We start from the raw sequence: 11,727 nt of genomic DNA, 5'->3' as shown, positions 1-11,727 counted from the left end.
TTTACGTCCTTGCAAAAGGGCTTTAGGACCGCTTTAAAACAAAAATTTACACTATGTAATATAATTTTTTTTCTCGTTACTTTTGAGTAGGGTGACCATATTTCCTCGAGAGAAATACGCGAAATTGGGATTCCAAATACCAGAAAATACAGGACATCGCCAATTATCGCCAAGAATGACGCCAAATCTGAACAAAGTTGCTAATTATTGTTGAAATTACGGAAAAATCACAATGACGGGAAAGGAAGCATTACTACAAATTGCAGTGGATTAAAATGAATTCCACGATGAGGGAGATAAATATTCCTATTTATAGTTGTAATTATCACAATATAATTTCAATCTTTGACTTCAATAAAGAATAATTCAAGTTGACTTCATGCAAAATACGAGAAAAACCGGGAATACTTTTGCCAAAAAGTCGGGACGGCCAAAAATACAGAAAATACAAGGACTGTCTCAGGAAATACGGGACGTATAGTCACATAACTTTTGAGGATGATTTTTGGCTGGGAATTTTTTAAAGATCTGGCAACACTACTTGTAACCAGAAATCGCAATTTTTTTTTTGAACGTAGGTAGTACGTTATATTGCGAGGGGAAAAGACGTTGGGTGTATTTTAACAACACGTGCGATGTTGTGAAAAATAATGCTTTATTTGATAGGTCTTGGACTCGGTGACGCCAAAGACATCACGCTCAAAGGCCTGGAAATAATAAAGAGATCGAAGAAAGTTTACTTGGAAGCCTACACGTCCGTCTTGGCATCCGTCGGCAAAGAAGGCTTGGTTGGTAAAATGTTTCAGCACATCCTAAATATCCTTTCTAATACTAAACAAAAAGCATTTTCATCATTTACTTCTAAATTGCAATTACTTCTAATGTTCTAATTGGTTGTCGAAATGATTGATTTATATTTGGACGCGATATGCTTCGTTTTTTGCCTTTGAAACATGAACCGTGTTACAATCTGCTTTGAGATTGCTATATGGGGATTGAAGAATATGAGCTTGCGTCATTTGTGGTAAATTCCCACCGCGATTTGGCGACTTCTTTCTTCTGTTTATCGCCAAACCCGCTTTGACGCTAGCGTCATTTGCCAGAATACCCAAAAAATGATTAAAAACAAGTGGAAATAAAAAAAAATATTAAATGTAATAATGGTAATTGCATTTACATAATTGATAAAAATCAATAGACATTTGTAGGTTGTACTTTTTACAGTGCATGCCAGTGGCACGTAAATGGCTTTGTAAAAGCCCTCACTATGCTCGAGCGTCAGTTCGCGCTGATAAGGAGGACCGTGTCCCGGACCTGAAAATATTATCCGCCACAAACCCCAAAGGCACTAGTGTTACTGCCTGAACATAAGCCCATTTTCATACGGAAATCCATAATGCTTCTCAGCCCTTTGAATTGTATCTAGTGCAGATACGTAAAATCTACATGATCAGCCATAACACCAAAAAGAAATAGCGTGAAAAAACGGCACAAAAAAATCGAAGGCAGCTTTGAGCAAAATGAAATGGCAGCAATAAGTTGGAGAAGGAAATGGAGCGCATTGGCACCATCTACATTATTGTGAAGGATGAATTATGTTCGCGACATATCACTGTTTTGGCGCGTATGAAAATTTGGTGACCAAGACGGTATACCGTAGATTGGGGGATTGGTCTCATTTGCTATCATTAAACTTGGCTTCGAAGGAACAGCAACATAATAGCTTTTTTTGGTGATGTGTTGGAAATTTTTGTTTGGCGAGAAAAAACATCAAAAGCATGACGAGAAATCGTCAAGAGTTAGAACCAGGTCATGCGTTTGGATGTATTTCTCGCCAAAGGCAAAAAATCCCTCGAGCGATCCTGACTATTAATGAAATAAATAGGAGGCTTATAAATATGATGTCCTTCTCATTGCCCCTCCTTCCCCACTCGAGGCAACTTATAGGATCCTATGCTTTGAACCCACAGCTTCTGGTCATTCCATTACTCTGCAAAGATTCTGTTATCACAGTTGTGCCGTTTTTTTTTTTGCCAATAGATTACCTTGGTGCTTAGTGTTTTCATATTATTGAATATCTGTTCCAAAAATGCTCAATTCAAGGGAGCCAAAGGAATATATACAATAATCCCTTTTTGGCGATGTGTTGGAGATTTTTTCGCTTGGCAAGAAAAATTCAAAAGCTTCATGAGTGAGGGATGTTTTTGGATGTATTTCTCGCCAAAGAAATAAAATCTCCATGCAATCTTGACAATTAATGAAATATTCTCCGGTTGATTAAAAACGCTATCCTAGCAAAAACACTGGGACTCTTATAAATAATATGACGTCCCCTCTCTCATCATCCCTTCCTCCACTAAAGGCAACCCATAGGATCCTATGCTCTGAACTCACAGCTTCTACCCCTCCTTTCGCTGGTCATTCCATCGCCTGGCAAAGATTCTGTTAGTGTAGTTGTGGTGATTTCTTTTGTTTCCAATAGATTACCTTGGTGCTTTGGTTTTTCCACCTTATCCAATAGCAATTCCAAATAATGTTCAATCCATATGAGCCAAAGAAACAGTCTAGAAGAATTTCAATAAAAAATTCAGAGAACACTATTGTGGGGATTTTTACAGCAGAACATTTCTAGTCAGCTGAGGGCTTGTTGTAGAACAATGCAAAACATTCTGCTTTGGCGTTGAGCTGTCCTGCCAAACTTCGGGGGGGGGGGGGGTTAATGGATGATTGTAAGTGGAACATGAAACACCCTACCAACCTGGTTTTATCTTCAACTGTTTTGAGTTACGATAGATAATTGATTACGCAAAAAAATGAATGTGAAAAGTCAAATTTGCGAAGTTTCTGAAAAACTTACATGTAAACTAGGCACATATTTAGAAAGAACAGAAAAATTCCTGTAATGTGACATCAATTTCACAGAAATATCTGAATTTAATGGGAGATGGGCAAGTGTTGCAATATTGGCAAAGTTCAAAATCAAATTTGGATCTAGGGGGAATTTATTTTCTAACTCTCGACATTTTTATCACCATCTTGAAGCTGGCATCCAAAATTAACTGCTGACTAAAAAGGATGCTCTGAGTTCCTCGAGAAAAAGAAAAGGAAAAATGATTGCCTCAAAAGAGTGCATGTACCATTAGTAAAGCACAAAGTTCACTACTATATCACAAAGTTCAAAGCCATGTCATGTTGCCCCCCACCCACCCACCCAGGAAACGAGAAGAAATTTTTAAGTGTGGATTGAAATGGGGGAAGTGAAAAATTGTAGAAAATAACGAGTATTTGGTGGTATTTAGAAGAAAATAAGATGGGAAGGAGAGCGTCAATTTTTGTGTCTGCTTGCCACCCCAGAATGACAAGGTGTACAAGAAATTACGGAAAAGCATACATATAAATTCAAAATATATTTTGACATGTTATATGTATGTCTAGTATTGTGTGCGATGGGGATTTTTTTTTTTGGCAAGATTTGATTTGAAAGTAGTAGTGATATGGAATTTAACCTATGGTTGGGGATGATTATCGTCTTGGCACGATGTGACATTTTTGCAAAGGGGAAAAATCCCTACAATTTTATTTTTAAAAATGAAAAAAATCCCTACAATCTTACTTTTAATAGTGAAAAGTCCCTACAATCTTTTAATAATCAAAAATCCCTAAAATGTTTTCAAAAATCCTGTTTTAAATTTTTGCAGGAAATTTGGATCCACGTTAAAAACCTCAATTGTCATTCTTCAATGTTGGCAGCTATGAAGAGTTCAGTGACACATGACTGAGTTCATGTGTACAACTGCCAAGTGATGAACATCATTAGGGGGGGGGGTGTCAATAGAAGAAAGAACAAACGTTTCTGCAAATTTATTATTTATTAAAACCACATGACAAAACAAGCCAAACAGATTTTACTGCAGTGGGCTCAGATGAAAAGATCGCAAAGCTGTGCCTGTTGGATCAAATGCGCTAGATGGAAGGAAATTAGCGAGAACTTCAAGAAAATTGTTCCCGCGACCTTGAGATGTAAAATTTTCTAGAATAATCTTTAGGAAAATTCTCTGACAGTATTCTCTGGAAGGATACAAACTAAGCACAAATTTGGAAAGAACAGAAAAATTCCTGTAATGTGACACCAATTTCACAGACATCTGGATTTAATGGAAGTTATGCAAGCGCTGAAAGATTGGCGAAGTTTGAAATCAAATTGTTTGCAAAAATGTTTGATCATCTATTTCCCAAACACCCTTCTAGCTACAATAAGTCAAAATTACCAAAACCTTGTCCATTGCACCAGAGCTTACAGTAAGCCATATCAGTGCTTCGGTTCAGGAGAACTTTAACCTTTTATTTGCAATACATCACTGAAATTGGCATTTGTCAAATCGACAACAATTCATAATTGGTGGTTACAAATTTTGGTGAAGATTCGATTTTGGCAAAAAAATATTGATTCCCATTTTATAACGAATACTGTTATAGCAAAAATCTTGTAACAAAATCCTTCTAATCCCACAGATAAATGTACATAGGAACAATTTAAAAACATAGAATTCCTTTATAACAGAGTGATTTTTTATGGTCTCTTGGAGTTCGTTATATCTCTAAATACCTCAAAGCAGAATATGCCGCAAATCTGTGACATATGTCGTAGAACAGTCTCAGGATGATTTTAATACTTTTTTGCATGGTAAGCACTAAATGAATTTTTACTATAGGGCATTTTTTCATTTAGCTGAGGGCTCATTGCAGTACAATACAAAACGTTCTACTTTGGGGTCTAAATATGTTCTGCAGATTCTTCATGTGATCTGGAAATGTGTAGCTGGTCGCTTAAGTACTCTGGAGCTGTGCCGTGTATACTCAAGTGATCTAATTATGCCACGGATTGCTTAAATGATCTGGGAATGCGCCGGGAGGGGGTGTAACTTCTTGAGTGATTTAGAATTACACTGGGGCTGTTTAAGTGCTCTGAAACTGTTCCACATTTGATTCAAGGGATCTCTAAATGTGCCATGGACCGCTTAAGTATTCTGGAATTTTGCCACTTGTCACTAAGTGATCTGTAAATGTGGCGCTTAGTTAATTTTAACAAAATGAGTTTTAAGGTGGCGGGCCGCATCAGATTTCCCTGAGGGTCACATTTGGTCGGTGGGTCATGGGTTTAGCTTATACCGTATGGCTTAGAGGATGGATCACAATAAATTTCTTTTGAGTTTTTAGCCTTCGAATAGCATTGAAATTACAAATTGATTATAATGACATGTAAAGGTACTTTCTTTCAAAATTTTGATTTTTTTTTAAAGAATATTTTTTACTAAAAATATTTTTGATCTGGGGGGGAGGGGGGCACGAGTCCGCACTTACGTTTCTGATTCCAATATGTATTAGAAGGTAGGGGCAGATCTAAACAAAATTTTGCTGAGAGGGGGTCAGAGTTTTGCTAATAGGTTGGCAGGTCAGAAATGGCTAAAAATGTCTGCTGAGAGATGTAATATTTGAACGGCACGCTTATAGGAATGTATTATGTGGGTGATCAAAGCCATTTTGAGATAGGCCTACCAAGAATTTGTGTTAGAGAAGTTTTATTTGTGCAGGTTTAAACTGCCTATTTTCACGTTTAATAAATGCTCATTATGGATGTCTTATGTCTTTTTTTTTATTTTTTTAGGAAGATTTCTATGGGAAAGAATTAATTATTGCGGACAGGGAATTTGTTGAACAAGATTCAGGTTTGTATTTTTGACTATTGATGAACACAACACATTGATTTATCATAGTCGGTTGATGGTCGGCAGCTTAGATGTTGAAGCACCAATTTCTAGTGAGCAGAGTGGTTCGAATATTGAAGGATATAGGCCTAATATATCCTCTGATATTATACACATTAAATGAATTTAGAACAGTTGTTATAATTTGGTTTATTTTTGTATGACTGTGGCAAAACTGTAGAGGTAGAGCAGGAGGGGGTAAGGAGAAGGCGACCCCCATTCCGAAATGGACTTGACCTAGGTAGTCATGCAGAATCACATGATGTGTGCTGGCAGTTGGTCGTCAGTATCATCCAAGTGACAATCGATTGAGTCACGTATCATCATTCACAGATTCCCTTCCCTTGCGGAAACGCTTGTGCCAGTCCTGCATACTAGTAAATCACAGTGCATGTTCACTGTACGCTGCTTTCATTTGCTGATACACTTCACAGACTTCAGTTCCTTCTGCCGCTAAAAAATGAATAACACTATATTTGCTCTTCTTTACTTGCGAACATTCCGCAGGCACAGATGAAAAAACAATAGATTGCCTATTGGACAAGACACTCGTCTGACCGCCAGCACATATCATGTGATTCTGCGCTACTACTGAGGCCAAGTTCATTCATGAGTAGGGATTGCCTTCTTTACCGCCTGCTCTACCTTTACACCAAGTTTTGCCACACTCATACAAAAATAAACCAAATTATAACAACTATTCCATTTTCATTTGATCCAGCCTTATAGTTCACCCAAGATTTCACCCAAGAAAATCCTTTTTCTCAACCAATGTGGATGTGAAAAATATTTTCACCTCTCAACTTCAAAACATTTTCTTTAGCTTTAAAATGGTTACACATATCGAGAATACCCCATAAATTAGAGGTTTATGTTGTTATTTTTCTGAGGACATCTGCTTTTAATGCCCAATAGAAATTAGATGTTTGTACTTTCATGGCTATGGGAATGGCTTCAGGTTGTTTTGTGTAAAATATGCTTTGTCCTAAAGTTGTTTTTGAAAGCTCAAATCAAGAGTAAATATCTTTAAATACGTTTAATTGAGCTTCATAACAATTGCTTTAAAGCTTTCACAAAAAAATTAGTTTTCTTGCCTTCTAGCTCATTTGGTTTTAATTTTGTTATAGATAGTATTCTAGCAGATGCAAAAGACGATGACGTCTCGTTCCTAGTTGTTGGCGATCCTTTTGGGTAATATGGTTCTTTTTTTTCTGAAAAACTTATTTTCTGTACAGTGATTGTTCATCACTTTTATAGTATCGAGGTCTGATTTAGATTCATCACGCATGCTAGACTCATTTGTAGTTTTTTCATGTTTATCAAATTCACCAACAACACCTTCATTATTTATCAAATGTACTAATGACGCTTGTGGGTATTATGCACAATCTCTTTTAAAAGTAATGATTTTTTTAGTATTTATCAAATTTACCAATGGGTGCTAGGATGTTATGCATATTTGCTGGTAAAAGTTATGAATTTATTAAACTTAGCAAGATGATTGGCAAATAAGTATGCATAATAACATGTTATTATGTATAGTAACTGATTTATCGCATTTACCTTAACATATACAGGGTGAATGTGGCATGTTTTACCAAATGAAAGGGGTGATAGATGAGCCCTAATGGAACATGAAACGCCCTACCAACCTTGTCTTATCTCAAACCATTTTTGAGTTATGAAGGATAATCGATTAAGGGAAAAGGAATGTGTCTAGTCTGAAAAAACCTGAATTTGTTAAGTTTCTGAAAGACCTACGTGCAAACTAAGCACATAATTGGAAAGCAGAAAAAATCCTATAAAGTGACACAGATTTCATTGAGATATCTGGAATTAATGGCGAGCTACAAGCACTGAAAGATTGGCAATGTTCAAAATCGAATTGTTGCCAAAACTTTTCATCCCTAATTATGCAAACAACCTTCCAGCTACAAATGGTCAAGTTTACCAAAACTTGTTCATTGCACAAACTGCTTTCAAAAGAGTCTACAATAACCCATATCAGGCATCTAGTTCAGGAGAAATTTAATCTTTTGTTTGCAATACATCACACAAATCTACGTTAAAGTAATTTTAGTAGATTTTGTAAGCAATTCACACACAGATTTTCACTTCACCAATCCCTCAGTGCTTGTAGCTCACCATTAAATACAAATACCCTGATAGAGTTAGTGTTACCTTATTGGAACTTTTCTGCAAAATCAAATGGTCACTAAAATCTGAAATCGCACAATTCCGAATTTTCGTTGAATATCTACTTCAACAAATGCTGGTTTCAATGATGTATCGCAAATAAAAGGCTAAATTTATCCTGAACCAGAAAACCATTATGGTTTATTGTAAGCTCTTTCAGAAGCTGGTGGAGCGAACAAGTTCATGGCAAATTTGACCAATTGTAGCTAGAAAAGTGTTTGCAAAATTGGCAATTATAAATTTTTTTGACAATTCGATTTTTAACTTTGCCAATCATTTAACACTCGTTGCTCGCCATTAAATCCAGATATTTCAATGAAATTGGTGCTACTTTATAGGATTTTTGTTCTTTCCAAATACGTACTTAGTTTGCGTGAAGGTCTTTTAGAAACATCACAAATTTGGTTTTTCAGACTTGACACATGAAGGATAATCGATTGTGTAAAAAAAGATACCTCGAGTAGTTCTAGATAAGACAGGGTTGGTAGGGTGGTTCATGTTCCACTTGGGCTCGTCTATTATCCTCCCTTTCACTTGATAAAACATGTCACTTTCACCCTCTGTACATCTTCTGAGCTTTCAGGGTCTGATGGTCTGATATGTTTTTAAACAGAAAGAAAAATTGTATACATTTCACTGAGAGCCAGTCCATGAAAGCCTAAGAATGTTTTCATTATGTATTTTTTCCCTCGTAATAAAATATCCTGCAACGTCTATGGCCTCTCTCAGAGAGTTCTTGCAAATCATTTGAAAATCACTGATCTCAAGCATGCTTTATACTTGAAACGAATGAATATTGAAAACTGTAGGGACTTTATTTAGTCTTTTATAGTTGAAAATGATAGCTGATGCAGGATCTTGAAAAGATGTTTTTCCAGGTCTGTGGTTTCTCTGAATCTGGGTTGAAAAGAAAAAGTATAAAAGATTCTGACCATGATGTAATACATATTGTTCGATAGCCATTCGTATTAAATTGCTTGCCTTCAGATTGAAGAATATACGAACAGGTGGACATGTTTTCATGCTGAAAATCAGAGTTTTTTTTACAATCATTCAACATTCCTGTCAACCAAACTGGTCGTTATAACAAAAGTTCACCATATAATTTATCGTGTATAAGAGGAACTAATTGTCATCTGACTCAAAGATTTGATGATTTGCTAAGTGTTGATGAGATTGTCATTGTAAGTGTTTTACTGGGAACATTCAAATTACTCTTGAGTTATGTATTCAACATTGTAACCTCAATTATGATCCTAATAATATGCAGCACTCACAGGCATTTCTATTCTTCCGTTTCTTTTATTTTTGTATACTTTTATGAGGAAATAAAATGTGTTTTACATTATTTTTTCAGTGCTACAACACACACGGACCTGGTTTTGAGAGCATGTGAAAAAGACATTCCATATTCCATAGTTCACAATGCATCAATAATTAATGCTGTTGCTTGCTGCGGATTGCAGGTATTTCTAATCTTGTTTGCTCTGCGTGAGTGAGTGCGCATATACTATGCACAAAGTACAAAAGATTGGTTACCAAGTGAAGAAGTTTGGAAAGAAAATTCGCTTTGCTTATGCAAGGAATCGAACCAGCAATCTCTTGCTTTCTGGTCAAGTACTCTACCATTAAGTTACAGAAGATTTTTTTGACATTTTCTTTCCTTAGAGCATATACGAGTTCTTAATGGGACTGTGCATCCACAGCGTCCGGACTTGGCTAATAGCTCTAGTAACTAATTAAGAAAATGTCAGTTCTCTGTAGCTTGGTAGTAGAGCATTCTCCTGGAAAGTGAAGAGGTTGGTGGATCAATTCTCCATAGAGGCATTGCGAAATTTCTTTCAGAACTCCATCTCCACTTGGTAAACAGTCTTTCGTACTTTGTACAACAGTGAAGAGTGATATCGTTTCTCTCTATATGCTATGTAGAACCAGTAACAGTACTTACTATACATGGCTCATCACATACCTTAGCTAAAGAAGATAATTTGTTCCAGAATCACACATATGTTAGCTGAAGTTTTTGTTAGCAGAAACATGATTTTCCTTTGAAACCTATGGAGAATCATTAGTTCCAGAAATCACCCAAAATTTCAAAATAACTTTCAGGGAACACTAAGAAGCACTATAAAAAAGACAAACTGATCAAATTTTGACAAACAACTTCACAATTGGATGAATGAGAATTTAAAGAAAGATGAAAAATGTCTGTTTTTTATACGTATGCTATGAGTGGGTTCCTGAACCATAGTGAAGCATAAGTGTGTGAAGATGTGCGTGCTAGGTGATATAGTTAGCGCGTTTCTCTCCCACAAACATACAGATGGAAAAGATGATAGTTACAAAGGCCACAACAGGCAAATTGCCCAACAAGGTGGCTTAAAAAATGTGAACATTAAACATAACCCAGATGCTGTAACCCAATATAAAAGTATATATCTCGAAAATAATTATAAGGAAGAAAGATAGACTAGATAAGTTCCTAAAATGTCCAGATTGTTGAATTTGATATTAAGAGTCTTACCGTATCCACTCAAACCATTCAAATCGGAGGCTTTTTCTTATTTTTTTTTAGGTATTTCTTAGCCTAATCATTCATTTTACATGAAATGGGTCAAAATCTCCTTCTGAAAGAGAAAGACACTGTCAGAAAGTGATCCCGATATGGGAAATAAATTAACGTTGCTCAAGTAACTGGTATTCATTGAAATCATTTTGATTAGCACGAAAATTTAGCTCTCAAAGCAGAATATGTCAATGTGTGACATATGTTGCAGAAAAATCTGGAAGAATTTAAAAGAAAAAGTATAGAAAAATGTTATGGTAATTTTTTTACCGCAGAACAATGCAAAACATTCTGCTTTTGGGAATTCAGCTCATGACATGGCTGTTTTATGTTAGTGTGTGCGTCCATATCCGCCAAAACATTTGTTTGCCAAATCCGTACTTACTAAACACAGAAAAACTGAGAAAAGAAATCGTTGTTAGTCGTAAGTAGTAGGGCTGGCCCGATTAATTGGGTCGGTTAATCGCTCATTTGTTAATTCCAGTTAAAAATTTTAGTGGAGGGAATTGACTTGATCAATTTGATTAAAATTTTTATTAAAAGTTTGTGAATTAACTTAATTTTTTTGAGAAAAAAACATTAGATGTCATAGATCATGTTTTTTTTATCCTGAACATTTTGGATAAGTGACCATATTTAAAATATTTGAATCAATATTTTGATGAAATTAGATTCAAAGGAACTTGATGATTTCCGTTTGAAATTGAGTGGGATGATGGGACGATTTTAGAAGACAAAACTAAAATTTATTGTTTGTATGAACAGTACATTTTCTGTATTCTTGGAAGCATTGGCTTATCTCCTCACAAGTACCATTCTAGAGGAGTTTCTCTAGGCAAGCAAGCAACAGTATAATCGATAGTTTCAAAATCAGTGAATGATGACTAAAAATAACAAATTTCTTTTAAAAAATCAAGATCCAAGTGAAGAAATTGCAGGTTTTGGCAATTATGTTTAGCATATTAAATTTCTTGAAGCGGGTAGCCTTAATTTCTTAACCTATTCCTATATTTACATCTACAGAATAGGTGAGTGATACCAATAAAACATAATTTTTATACCATCTTATATGATCACAAAAATATTAGATTAAAATTCGATTAATCGATTAAAAAATTTTGATTAACCAGTTTAAAATTTTAATCGATTCCCAACCCTAGTCGTAAGCTGAGGTATCCAGGGCCGTCATTTAAACTTTTC

General features: G+C 35.5%; 1 protein-coding gene across 2 annotated transcripts in view; it reads left to right on the top strand.

Moving 5' to 3' along the window:
* Positions 1-555: 555 nt before the first annotated feature.
* Positions 556-11,727, top strand: part of Dph5 (diphthine methyl ester synthase) — a 36,818-nt gene continuing 25,646 nt past the window's right edge. For both annotated transcript variants that reach the window (XM_089253238.1, XM_089253239.1), the window contains exons 1-4: positions 556-788; positions 5,666-5,726; positions 6,893-6,956; positions 9,319-9,427. In XM_089253238.1, coding sequence (XP_089109364.1) covers positions 651-788; positions 5,666-5,726; positions 6,893-6,956; positions 9,319-9,427 — 372 coding nt within the window. In that variant the 5' untranslated portion in view covers positions 556-650. The remainder of the gene's footprint in view (positions 789-5,665; positions 5,727-6,892; positions 6,957-9,318; positions 9,428-11,727) is intronic.

Source organism: Pholcus phalangioides, unplaced genomic scaffold (genome assembly GCF_987345545.1).
Source record: "Pholcus phalangioides strain wild (caught in Gottingen) unplaced genomic scaffold, Ppha-v1.0 ptg000032l_1, whole genome shotgun sequence".
Lineage (NCBI taxonomy): Eukaryota > Metazoa > Arthropoda > Arachnida > Araneae > Pholcidae > Pholcus > Pholcus phalangioides.
Note: the sequence above shows the minus strand (reverse complement) of the source record. Positions and strands in the feature narration are given on the sequence as shown.